The sequence below is a fragment of the Podarcis filfolensis genome (genome assembly GCF_964270895.1).
Source record: "Podarcis filfolensis genome assembly, chromosome: 1".
Taxonomy (NCBI): Eukaryota; Metazoa; Chordata; class Lepidosauria; order Squamata; family Lacertidae; genus Podarcis; species Podarcis filfolensis.
Genome location: NC_139604.1, coordinates 3,610,004 through 3,623,857, shown reverse-complemented (window position 1 = coordinate 3,623,857; position 13,854 = coordinate 3,610,004). Strand labels below are relative to the sequence as shown.

General features: G+C 45.6%; 1 protein-coding gene and 1 long non-coding RNA gene across 2 annotated transcripts in view; one reads left to right on the top strand and one right to left on the bottom strand.

Moving 5' to 3' along the window:
- RAMP1 (receptor activity modifying protein 1) overlaps positions 1-4,486 on the top strand; it is a 39,280-nt gene extending 34,794 nt beyond the window's left edge. Inside the window, exon 3 of the mRNA XM_083573388.1 lies at positions 3,149-4,486. Coding sequence (XP_083429514.1) covers positions 3,149-3,404 — 256 coding nt within the window. The 3' untranslated portion in view covers positions 3,405-4,486. The remainder of the gene's footprint in view (positions 1-3,148) is intronic.
- Positions 4,487-6,668: 2,182 nt separating this feature from the next.
- LOC310743404 lies at positions 6,669-8,272 on the bottom strand. The gene is made up of 3 exons (XR_014539001.1): positions 8,093-8,272; positions 7,653-7,701; positions 6,669-7,145 (listed from the first exon to the last, which is right to left on the bottom strand). It is a non-coding gene; the product is annotated as an uncharacterized lncRNA (long non-coding RNA).
- Between the last annotated feature and the right edge of the window lie 5,582 nt (positions 8,273-13,854).

Below are 13,854 nucleotides of genomic sequence, written 5' to 3'. Positions count from 1 at the left end.
AGAAACACTCAGCCACCTTCCTCACTTCCTACTTTTAAGAGTGTCAGAAAGCTTCTGTCTGCCATTTGGTTTCTTTCTAACTTGTGTTCATAGAAATAGCAAAGTTGTTGGGAAATGTATGGTATCTTTTAGGGCAAATCATGTAACAGAATGAAAATATAAAAATGCATTTCTTAACATGTAAAGAACACTTGTCATAACAAAATAGAACGTTATGAACTCCAGAACAATAGTGAGTGGGAATGACTGAAGTGTCACGTTTGTTTTTCTGCAATTCTACATAATATGATGAGCTATGTTTAGGCCGACCACTTACGGCATAGAGCTTTCTCTGGGGGTGTATCTCTTTTTTCTGGGGTTGGGGTTTTTTTTTGGGGGGGCATTGTGTCTTGTGCTGAACAGCAGGTAGACGATAAAGGTGGGAGTCTCTAGGGGTGGAAGGATCTGTCAGTTTTGGCCGTCTTGGTTTTGCACTTTTCCAAAGTTAAATTCAGTTCTCAACATTTTGCAGCAATTTACTATTTGTTTAAATTCATCGTTTTCATGCATATTTCTCCTAATAAACACATTTTTATATGCAGTTCCCCTTAATATTTCTCTGTTATTGTGATTGATTGGTAAACTGCACAGCAAAATTTGGATAAGTGCAAATTTGAAGGACAGCTGTGTTTCATTTGCATGTTGTTTCAGAAAGGGCAGATTTGATAGATTTGCTCTGAATGAGACCTGAATTTCTCTCTGTTCCTGGGGGTGCTTGACTTACCAGGGTACATTTTGTGAAAGTGTAATGGCTCCCTCCTCTCCCCTAGATTGTACATGAGCTGTGATAGATGCTTCCCACTGTGTGATATTTCACTGAGTGCTCCCATTGCCAGTGCTTCTTGCTCATGATTATTTTGGATTTGCTTTAATTGCTATGTAAATTGAGTCCCTGCTGGCACATTCGCTTTTCCCCTTGCTTCTTTTGATACTGTGAGCTTGCTTTTAAATGATGAAGAACATCGTGGTTCAAGGGAGGACTCAAATGCTCTTGTTTATTTATGCAAGAATACTAGGATGTGCTAACTGTGGTTGCCAAATCTTGAAGACAATTAATCAATCACCAAAGTTAAATAATAATCAATTACATAACTAACTAACTAACTAATAATTATCAGCCCAGAGTTGCCGCTCGTTTACTGCATCATTCTGCATCCAACGCTTAAGGGATGGCCATAAACACACATTTGATCCCTGAAACAGCAGGGTTTTTATTTGTTTTGTCACATTGAAACACTTCTGGCCCAGCATCATTAATCCAAGTGATATGTCTCCTGAACAACATGTGAACATACCTGGTGGCAGTATGTGCCACCCCCCCCCCAGGCCCGCCCGCCTCTTTCCCTGGCTGGGGCTGGCCGTGGCCACAGCGCTCAGAGCATCTCTCCGCCGCAGCTACAGCCAGCCTGAGCCAGGGAAAGAGGCACGCAGGCCTGGCAGCGGCACTGATGATGGCAGGCTGGGGGCAGAGGCAGGACCCAGCTCCCACCTCATCTTCCAATGGCTCTCCTCTGCACACTCTCCTCCGGCCAAAGCGACCGCTCCACATAGTGCTTCCGGGGCACAGCAGTTCAACGTCATCACCCTCCCAAGTGTGCATGTGCCAAAAAGAAAGAAAGAAACTGGACATTTCCTGTAAAATGTTGGTCCCAAAATGTTAGTCCCCAAAGAAGAAATGATTGGGAAAACACAGATATATGGCAACCCTATTTAACCATATCCTCTTGCTTTTGGATTACTCTGAAGTCACGGAGCATTGTAAATTAGCAGCCACTTCTGGGTATAAAAATATTAGTTGTGCCACTGGCATTCATTTTCAGATAAAATGACCCACTTGTTCCATACACGTCCCAGCCAAAGCAATGCACACAGCAGGTAGTTGATTATGGTCAAAAGCAATCACTTACAGTAGCTTCTCTGCAGGGCTCTATGAGTACACTTGCATTCAAGTTCTAGCATTGAGGCAACTGTTCCCAGTCTGCTTTTCAGCAACAGGGCACCACACATGGCAGCTGCTGCTGCTGCTCTTCCCTCTTCAGTCTTCCACTCATCCCTCCACTTACATGATCAGCCTCTCCATTTCGCTCCTCCAAGCCCATTGTTCTGCTCTCCATCCCTGAGAGCTCTGACTATTCTTCTGACCCTGGTTCCTGCCTCCTGGGGGGTCACGGCACTCCTAAATTGATGGGTCCCTCTCCCAAGTCTGTTTCCAGCCCCCCAGCGTCCAACACACATGCGTCCAAGTCCTGCCAGTCCTGCCAATGCTTGACATTTGAACCATCTGTTTTTGTCTTGCTGTGCTTAAGAAATGTATGGAAAGTGAATACGCCACCCCAGTATGTGCTTTGGAATCCACAGGTGGGTCATAATATCTGCATAGGAAACTATGTGCATACAGACCATGCAGTAGGAATTTATGCACACATTAATTTCATATGCCTATGAACGTATGAAGAAATGGGCAAGTGAAGAAATGGAGCTCCCGCCCCCAAACATTCATTGAAAACCTGAACAGGGCTTTTGTCTTTCCGATCAAAAATAAAAAATAAAAATGCTCAGTTATATGTAGTCATTAAAATCAATTAGAAATACTAAAAACAAACTGCTCTGGTTGTCATTTAGCTTGGAGCTCTGAATGATGACACCTGAAAGAATATTGAATTCTGCAGGTTTTGTTGCTGATTTACCCTTCTTGATTTTCTAACTTGTCATAATTTTAGGAGCATACCCAAGGCATTTTAAATGTAGTGTGGCACAGAGCAATTATGCATCATGCTGGTAGACTAATAAAGAAGCTGTAGCTGCAACTTTGGGCAGACAAACACCATACATTGAAAGCACATGCCTTTACCAAAGAATCCTGGGAACTGTAGTCTTTTAAGGGTGCTCAAAATTGTAGTTCTTTGAGGGTGAAACAGTTCTCGGGATTCCTGGGTGGGGGGAGCCACATGCTATAACTGTGTGTTGAATGTGCCTTATATATACTGTGTGGCTCTGCCCACAGCTGAGTGTACACTTTGGTGGCGATTCCTGCTTTGCCTCTCTGTAATGTGCGAAATGGGCCCTAATTGCAGCTGCCTACTAACAAGTGTCCTTTTCTCTTTTTCAGCTGGTATGGGGAGCTGACCAACTGTACCTACCAGATTGCTGCGAGAATGCATTGCTTCTGGCCAAACCAGCTAGTGGATGAATTCTTCATAGCGATTCACAAGCACTACTTCAAAAACTGCCCTGTCTCGGGAAGGGCTTTGAGAGACCCCCCTAACACCATATTGTGCCCGTTCATATTGGTACCCATTTTTGTCACGCTGCTCATGACAGCACTGGTTGTGTGGCGGAGCAAACGCAGTGAAGGCATTGTCTGAAGTTCTTTACAACCCCAAAGCCTCCGACCCTGATAGGCGACTGAAGCAGAAGCCCAAGCCAGCTGTGCTGAGGAACAGCTTTGTTACTCCTCTTGTGAACACCCAAAAAAGAGTATTTCTAGGCAATGCTACCCAGAGAAAAATGTTGTAACTCCACATTCTCTAGCTAACAAGAATTTTGCTGAAGCCAAGAAAAAGCATCAAGGACTGAACCACGTTTTTCAACAGCCAAATTCTTTTCCTGTATTCATGATTTGATCATGCCAAGGGCATGCCTGTACCAACGTCTCCTTCAGATTCCCCTTGCCTTTGGGTTATTTCTGGTTTTCTCTTGATGCCCTTCAGCCACACATACAGCAGACCCTCGGGTTACGTTACCTTTGGGTAACGTAACTTTCAAGTTGCAAACGCGGCAAACCCAGAAGTGTATATTTGCGGGTTTCGCCACGAGTGCATGTGCAGAAGCGCTCTATTGCGCCGTGAGCAGAAGTGGTGCCTCATGTTGCGGACTTTTCGGGGTACGTAAGGACCCCCTGAACGAATTGAGTTCGTATCTGGCGGGTCCACGGTATTTAGGACTGTGGGCTGTTTTTGGGTTAGGTAACTTGCAGATGAGAACCATCTTGGATAGGCACCCTCCATCTTTGTGGAACTGAGAAGTGACCGGGGCTGTGCAATATCGGAATAGAACAAAAGAAAGCAAAGTCCCAGCTCTAGGAGAACAGCAGAGCAGTGGCCAGAATGAGAGCAGGAGATTTGTACAAACAAGTATAAGGTGTATAATATCAAGAGCAAGACCACATTAAAGAAGCCTAAACTTTCAAATTTTGTGGTGTGTACCAATTAGGACACTGTCAGGATGCCTTGTAAAGCGCAGAAGTTAATTGTAGTGCATTCTGGAGTAAATGACACACATAACCAGCTGGTGCAGGCATGCCCTCAATTCATTTTGACTGCTGACAGTGGAGGAGATGAAGCTCTAGCAAATTATTATTTATATGTTTTGCCAATAATCAGCCACATAATGTATTCTGTGAGGAACCATTCTGTAGCAATTAAAATGTATCCTAGGTCTTTGAAAAGTTGGATTTGAATTTTTATGAACTTCTGCCATTAATTAGTAAATAAATTATTGCTAACATTGTTTGCAAACAGCAGCCGCAAAACCCTAACAGTTTATTAACATTGGAGGAATTCCCTACCAAGTAATTACCATTTGCAGGGTTTTCATATCATTGATGTGACATGAATGTGCGAGAGAGAGAGAATGGAATCCGATGTCACGTATCCCTTGTAATTTTAAATAACAGGATTCTGTTTTGGTATCTGAGGAAGACTTGCTGCTGTAGCAACACAGATCACTTGTTCTTTTAAAGTAAGTGAATAAAATGCAACCAAAATGTAGAAGTTTGCTGAAAAAAGCCAAGTTGCTTCAATTACTGCTTTTACTTTACATTTCATATAATAGCACACCCCACGCACCCCTTCACTCAAAGAAGTCTCAAGCTTTCCAGACGGCGGACTCTCCTGGGGAAATGTAATATGTGAACCAGATTAACAGATACTGTCAACAGAAATTCATGTGCTCTCAGCAAACCAGAGGGATTTGTGACTTAAGGGCTGATTGGAGCAGTGCTGAACTCCCACTCAAAAGCTCTGCCCAACCCTCGTCCATCCCTGAAGAGTCTATGGTGCCCTGGTGGGTAGCCGGGACAGAGGGTAGGTGGGAGTTCAATGACATCTAGAGGGCCACAGGTTTCCCATTCCTGCCGAGGACATAAGGTGGGAACAGAGCCTGGGAACTAAGAAGGAAGTACTAGCTCAAGGACACATGGGGGGGGGTAACTTGCAACATGGGAACAGGCGTTTGTGGTGGTGATTGCGTTGGCAGTTGAAGTAGAAGCATCAAGGGAGGTGCCCGTACTATGTCTCCATGTTGTGATTTGGCATTAAAAGAAATTTGATTAATGTGGGAACTTCCACTAGTACTTCCAAAGGGTGGGAGGGGGGGAAGTGGGGAAAGATCCTGTGCCTTTAACAGCAGGATTGGATATGATCCATGCTATTAAAAGCCCAAAAGCAAGCCAGGAGTCTGGCCACGGCCCCACCGCCATTGCCTGCGACTGGCAGCCCTTCAAAACAATTACTTAGTCCCATTGACAGTGTTTTTCTTAAAGCAATATGATTGTTATAGATTCTGATCAATAAAACTTGCTAATGAGAAGTAAGCTGAATCTCTACACAACACTGACTATAGATGTACTCAACAAACATAGGTCAACTTTATTCTCAAAGCAATTAAAAATCTGTGCAATTCACAGACACTAAATACCTACCTATGAAAATTCATTTGCTTCCAGGGTAGACTGGAATGAACCTATCTATGCCTTCATACTTACTGATTTGTTAATCAGTGACAAATGAATCCAACTTCAACATTGTTTGCCACCATTATGAAAGCAAAGCTGATGCACTAGAATGACCATGAGAACCATTATGCCCATTAACTTACTTTTTCTACATTTCAGACTATTTCTTCCAGAAAGATGCCTGAATTTCCTTTTCCCTGTCCTTTTCTCTAGGGAATTTCTCCAACATGCTTTTGAATTTTCAGTAGTGCAGGACAACAACAAAAGTCATTCTTTTTAGCATTGGGGCAATGCAGAAAGTATTGGTGCTATGCAGGGCTTTTTTTCAGCCCAAACTTGCCAGAACTCCGTTCTGGCACCTCTCAGGTGGGCACCATTGCCAATGTAAGAGAACAAGGGAGGAGGCATTCATGGTTAGCTCCAGCACCTCTTTATCTAGAAAAATAGCACTGTGCTATGTGATTCTGAGTAGTTGAAACAGTAAACACTTGCACTAGTGGCAACATCCAAACTGTCTTCAAGTGTGGCCCCATGCAGAGCACATTACAGTAATCTAACGAGGAGGAACAATGGGAAAGGAATAAACTACACCAGATCTGGTGTAGTGTACTCCCTGGTTTGGAGAAATGTCAGGGAATAGGGAAGGAATTGTTGGCCCTGTGGACGTTGCAGCTCTGACTAAAGTGCAATGGTCATAGACATATCCATGGCAGCAGGAAGGGGAAGTCAGATTTTCCTCTCCCGTTTCAGCACTTCATATAAAACTGTGTAGAGAGTGAGGTTGGATATTGCTTATTATCCTGGGTTGCCCTCAGGTCCTAAAAAACGAGCCCCTGCAAAAATTGCAAGTGATATATTGTGTTATGGAGAAACCACAGAAACTCAACACTGAAACTGGGCTTCTCTTATTAATTTTATGTGATACCAACTGCTGTGGTATCAAAGATGTAAAGCCTGCTTTCAATTAGCCTGATTTATACTATCATCATCTGTAGAAGAAATAAAGTAACATAGCAAAAAACAAAACAGGATAAGACCAAAACAGTATCTGCCTCTTCTAAACGACACTGGCTTTCTTGCCTCCAAAGAATGACATGGGACAGAGCAACTGCCTTGCCTTCATCTTCCACTCCATTGGGCTGTGTGTCAAGGAGCACCTTCTTGGGAATCACAGTTCGCTCCCCTCCAGAGGAAAGGTGTGGTTGGCTTCCTGGACTGGTGGCTCCCTGCACTACTGCTGCCATCACTGCAGGGAGGGCGGGAGTCTCAGCTCTCACCCTCAGGGGGTTGGTATTCTGCACGCTGCTAGCAGTGGGAGGGGATGGTGTGCTGGACAGAGGCTCCTGGGGATGTAGAAGAGCAAACTCTGGACCTGAAAAGATGAAAAGCGCTCATAAGAACGTAAGAGCCCAATCTAGTCCAGCAGCATGTTTTACACAACAGTGGACAACCAGATGTCCCCAGGACACAAGCTCTCTCCCTGGGATCATTCACATTCAGAGGCATATTACTTCTGAACCAGGAGGGAGATCAGAGCCATCATGAGTAGTGGCCATTTGATAGCCTGACCCATTGTGAATTTGTTTAATCCCTTTAAAGACCAGTGAAGCCGTCCCCACAGCTTGGAGCAGCCAGTTCATAGCTTAACTTGGCACCATCTAGGCTCTTCCACCAATCAGCTTCATGATGGCCTCCATATGATCAGCATAAGACTGGCTGATCCTGTCACTTGCACTGCACAGTCATCTGGGGCAGGATCTCAGAGCTGCTTCTGCACTGGTCAGCTCAACACGCAGAAGCCCTCTTCACCTTGAGTGGCTGGATTTAAGAGAATCAACAGACCCCAAAGCAGGAGGAAGCAAAATATCTGGTTACTCACAGCTCCATGTCTCCAGGCTCTCCTGCTCTTGTGTCCTGGAGGAAAGTGCCTGACACACAAAATTAAAAAGAGGAAGGCATTGAGGGGCAGGGGGAGATACAGAATCTCTTTCTAGTGACCAGATGTCAGGGCTCCCTGGGCTCTTGTGTGGGTAGGAGATAAACTGATATACCAGCTAAGTGAAGCCTTCCTTGTTAAGGGTGTCTCAGAGCGCTAATCAGAATTTTGGAATATATGCCATCAAAATTCACAGAAGGGAACTGTCATAACAGGAACTTTTTTGTGGAAGTAAAATAATTTGGTAAAGACCAAATGACTTCCCTGACTTCTGCATCTCTTGATATGAAGAAAACTCAGTTTTCTAATGTCCACAGATACCTTCCCCCAAATGTATTTCCATACAAAGATGCTAAAAGTAATAGTTCTCCCTGGTGTCCTACCTGGTAAATGGCTTTGCCAGTGTATTGAACTAGCAGAGTTGAATGTAGCATACCCTACCTAAATGACTAGGATTAACTGTTAACAACCACTGATCTCCATAAGCTAACAGTTTTTCTGACCTCACCAAATGGGCAAATCCAATCAGTAGCAAAGAGGTGTGTGTAAGGCTGTATCTCATAGACAGCACTGTTAAGTGTGCATCATTCTGACCTCATTGGCTTTCTCCTTAATGAAGTCAGAAGGGTGCATGCTTAACAATGCTGTCTATGAGATAAAGACCACATCCACAACATGCATTTAAGGCACATCTAACACACATCTAAAGCACATGGCTTCCTCTGAGGAATCCTGGGAACAGTATTTTACCCCTAACAGAGCTAGCATTCCCAGCATCCTAATCAAACTACAGTACCCAGAGTTCTTATGAGGAAGCCACATGCTTTTAATGTAGTCGTACCTTGGAGGTTGAACAGCTTACTTCCCGAACGTTTTGGCTCCCGAACGTCGCAAACCTGTAAGTGACTGTTCTGGTCTTTTAACTATTTTTGGAAGCTGAATGTCCTACGGGGCTTCCGCGGCTTCCGACTGGCTGCAGGAGCTTCCTGCAGCCAATCAGAAGCTGTGCTTTGGTTTTCGAACATTTTGGAAGTCAAACGGACTTCCGGAACGGATTCCGTTCGACTTCCAAGGTATGACTGTACTTGTGTATGTGCCCAAAGCCACCCTTACTGCTGAGCCTTTGGTGAGGTTAGGGAGATTGGTGGCTTCAGAGTTCTGCATAGGCATTGCTTGAGCTGATGCTATTGTCAAGAAGCAGCTCAAAAGTAGTCTTATATGACCACATCTAAACACCTGCCTCCCAGGAACAGAGGGACCAGCAGCTAGTTGTTTTTTATATGCTTGAAGATGTTTCCACTGTCCAGCCCCACCAACTCTGAAAGCAGTTATTTCAATACACAGGGACACAAAACAAATACACATAGAGAACACAACTGAAAGGGACACACAATAGAAACTGAGTAATAAAATAAACCATATCCTGATGATTAACAGCTGAAAAGTGTCATCAATTGTCATGTTCTGTCTTCCAATACAGTATGAAAAACGTTTATTCAAAATAATTGTGAAGCACATATTATGAAACACATATTGCACCAAAGTCAATTTACTTAATGTTGCTTTATATCCCATACTTTAATATTCTGCGATAATTAAATGTGGCTGCTCAGTTGCTTAGAGCATGGTGCTTACAACTCCAAGGACGCAGGTTCGATCCCCCAAAGGGACGGCTGCATATGCCTGCATTCCAGGGGGTTGGGTGATCCTCGGGTTCCCTTCCAACTCCATGATTCTACGTCCAGCTGGTCCTCACTCTTCTCCCCAAGTCTGATACTCAGGACATTTGACATAATAAGGCTTGGGCATTCTTGCTCTTCCTCTAGTGTTAAGAGGGAAATTAACTACAGCCATAGTTTATGCAAATGATTTCAAGCATATTAGGTTAATGTTATTATTATATACTTATCGTTACAAGCGTTATAAAAGGTTTTACAAAACAGATTTGTAATTTTAAATAATACCACAAAAGCCCAGTGCCTGCCCCACTCTCTGCCAAGCAGTGGCCAGAGCGCATGGGGTCACAGGCACGCATCCAGGGTCTGTGTCCCTTTGGAGAACAGAAGACACATGGAGACCCTCATGCTTGAAGAAATAGGGTTTATTCGCCTATGTACACCCTCGGTCTGCATGGAGGGGGTCCGCATCTCACAGCATGGCCCAAAACATTGCAGGCAGGCCTTCCTTCTCCCTCACCAAGATGGAGGCAAACGTTGGTCTTCACCATTATAAGTTCCTTCTCTGTAGGGAGAACTAGGATCCATGATGTTGGTTTGTCTTTGCCCAAGAAGAGGAGTCTCCCGAGGGGGGAGGAGAGGGGCAGCTCTCCTCCTCCTCCCTGCCATCCTGCTGGTCCCCAGCCCTGCTTGAACCAGGGGGGCTTTCCTGAAGGCCCCCTCTCGCTGCTGCCCTTGGCTGAAGGGGCCCTGGTGGGTCTGGGGAGGCCCAAAGCCTGACCTAGCCAGGCATTTCCATCCAGGGGTCACGGCGGGCATCACAGGGGAAGGCGAGGCAGGGGCCACCCCCTTTCCCGGCTTCCCAGCACTTTCTGAAGGGCTGGAGCCGCAGGATCAGGCCCCTCCGCAGGTCGTCCCAAACCTCCTCAGCCTGGACTGCTGCTAAATTCAGGGGGATTTCAGGCCCCCCAGGAGTCAGGAGAAAGCTCCATCTCCCAGAAAGGAGAACCCCTTTCCTAGGCTTCCCTCTCAAGTCCAGAGGCGTCCAAAGGGCTGTAGGCCAGAAAAGAGGTCTGGGGGGAAATCAGAGCCGAGAGGAGAGTGAGAGAGAGAGAGAGAGCAAGCAAAAGCCTGTTATGGAAACGGAAGGGAGCTGAAAAGGGGGATGCAAGAAACGAAGACAAAGGAAGAACAAAGGAAAGAAAGCTCCCTTCCAAGATGGCATCCCTGCCTTTTCCTTTTGCTGTGCCCAGAGCAGGCAAGTGGCAGGAACTGGAAGAGGAGCAAAGGGCTCATCTCCCCCCTCCTGCCAGGGGTGAGATGGGCAGAGGGCAAACCCATAGCATTGTAGCACCCTGCTTGTAGTTAACGCTTAGCTGGAATGAAATATTCAACGCAGCAATAGAGAAATTAAAATAATAATTTATTTGTCAGACAAATAAATGAGAGACACAGTGGTATATGGTTACCAAAGCTCTGCCCACTCCATCCCTGATGGCCAGCACTTATATTTCCTCAGCCCAGCCCCCTTGCTCCTCCTTTGGCTGCCTCTGTCCAATCAGCCTGGTTGAAATTTCTATTGGCTGTTTGCTAGAACCAATCATAAAAGACACACCCATTTCCTATTACCTTTTATGGGAGACAAAGAGCTGTATTTCCTTCTATCTATAAATGGCAAACAAGTAGCCATATATCTTACATTTGCCTCAACAAGGCACCTTAATTACCAGATCACCTCTTGCCCTCCTTGCCCTATTGCCCTCCAAAACAGATGGCTAAAGTCTCTAATGGGAGACACATTGTATTATATTTTGTTAAACAATGAATCCTACTATTTACCAACTCTTAATTAGTGCTTTTGCAGCTTGATTGTATTCTGTAGGGTCAGTAACCTAGTAACCTTTGCTCTCAGTCTGTAATTCCCTTTTTACAACTTTGAGAATTTTGGCTCCTGCTATAAATAAATCAGGGGGGCCTTTGTCCAGGAGGATAAACATCTGCCAAACCCAGCTGGTCTTCTGCCTGGCATAAAAACACACAAGCATCTGCAATATATATATATATATATATATATATATATATATATATATATATATATTAAGCTCATTTTAAAATACAAGTCTTAATCAGATGCCTCAGCATGGACCCCCATTTTCCCCTCCAGGAGAACTGCCCTCCTGCCTCCTTCTTCTTCCCAGAAGCCCCTTGCCCCCCCCCAGCTACCCTGGCAACATTCCCAGTCTCTGGTCACACCTGGGGGGGGGCGGGTCTTGTTGAGGACCCTCCATGGCTTTCTACGGTAATACTGTGCTAACAGGCCTGCCTTTCCCTCAGCCAGCCAGACTGGTTTGCATAAGGCAGCCCAGGAATCCCATCTGGAACAGCCCCAAAGTTTATGCTTTTTAATCCATATCCAAATCAAAATCCTAGTCTTTATTTGTTCGTAGTGTTTAGGGGTATCCCCCCCCATTTCTATAACACCTACAAAACGGATTTGTGGGGGTTTGCTCAAAAAGCAAAGTATAAATCCCTCAATTGAAATTAAGATATTGTGCTCAATTCATTCCTACCTGACCATTCAAATACACTTTGTAGCAAAGTAGCTACACATAATCCAGGTGATCAACTCATCATCCAAACACCACACTATCTATCATCTGAAAGACAATGTCGTTATTAGATGCAATATTCTTCTTCCCCTTTTTAAAAACAACAGGGAAGCTACTTAAACCACCTACAAAGAGGGGAGCGACAAACCTAAGTGAAGTCACTGGAGAACAAAATTAAGACATTCCCAGGTTGAGCTCAGTTACAGAAGGATCAAGAGTTTTCACTGAAGGCAACCAATGAATGTCCCATCTGCTCTTGTGGAGCAGATAACACCCTTAAATATGGCCACACCACTAGTGCCACATCTATTTTCCATTTCCTTACTGCTGAAATGATAAAGTTCATTCATGGTCACCAAGTTATTTTCTAAATGGTTTCCATACATGTGGGAAAGTCAACATTAGTCACCAATTAAATTTTTATTCTGGTTTTTATTGCCAGCTGGGTGAACACTTGGAAATTGCAGCAACTTGTTCATTGCCTGGATACCCTGTTAAGATGTGAAGTTTTAATTATTCCTGATCAAGGTGATTGCTTTGCTAACTTATTGCCCTCAAGTAGCTCAATAAAGCCAATACACAGACAAAATATTTGCCAAAGTCAACACTGTTTGGCAGTGCTGCAGCAAGAGCACATTAGCAGATTGAAATTGTTGATAAGAGACGGGTGTTAGCAACTGTGTGCTTGCCTAAAGTACAAGACAGAATTTCAAAAGCCCCTAATTCCCATGGATAATTGCTCACACAAACAATCTGCATGACCATGGCCCTTTAAAGGGATAGAATGGCATAAGGGGATCTCTGGGGGTACTTGGCATGGTGAGAGAATCTATTATTTTGCCTCTCTTCTAAATCGCATACTTGGAATTTCCTGACGATTTCATAGCCTGTGCTCTGGTAGTGCAAATGGGCGCAAGGAAACAAGCTGCCCTCTTCCTGATGCAGACTGCCCTGGGAATGAGGCTTCCGGGAAGACAGCTGAAGCAGCCGAGCCACCACTCCAAGCAGTCAGGTGCCATCAAGCAAGCAAGATAAAGGTGGGGTGGGGAACCTCAGGCTCGGGGGCTTTTGCCACCTGGGGCAGTCACTGAGTTTGCTGCCCCTCTCACTGTTCCTCATCCGGGAGCCCCTATTTCCCAAGGGGTGGGAAGGAACTCAGTTCCTGTCACCTCAGATTCCACCTCTTCTTCGCTCTATTTAATGCCTCATCATGTAGTTTGTTCCCCTTGCTTCAACCACAGACAGAGCTCAAGCCATAATGCTGCTCAAGTACGGTGGATTTGGGTCAGGCAGAGGCAAACTCCGGCCCTCCAGATGTTTGGGACTACAATTCCCATCATCCCTGACCACTGGTTCTGTTAGCTAGGGACGATGGGAATTGTAGTCCCAAACATCTGGAGGGCCGGAGTTTGCCTCTGCCTGATTTAGGTAGAGTCATAGGCGCTGGGGCCCACCCCCCAGGAGTGGAGGAAGGGGGGGTGCGGTGGGGACGGGCTGCTCCAGGTGTCTTTGCTGAGGGGGGTGACATTTGGTGCGTCGCCCGCCTGCAACTCCCAAGTCCACCCCGAGCCATCGGGGGAAAGGGGGAGCCGCGTTGCTTTGCCGGCAGCATTCCCCCCTCTCCCCTTCGTCATCAGCAGCTTGCTCCGCCCCCGTGGGCAGCTCACTCCTCCCCTGGCTACACCCAAGCAGCTATCCCGCACCTGGGAGGGCACCCTCTGTGCCCCTCCCCCTCCCTTGGGAGCGCGCCAAGCCTGGGCAGCGTGGGCATATGCTCTGCCACTGCCACCCCCACCTGCAACAAGCCCCATTGGGTCTTCTTGCAGCCCACCGCAGGTGCAGACAAGCCCAAGCACAGGA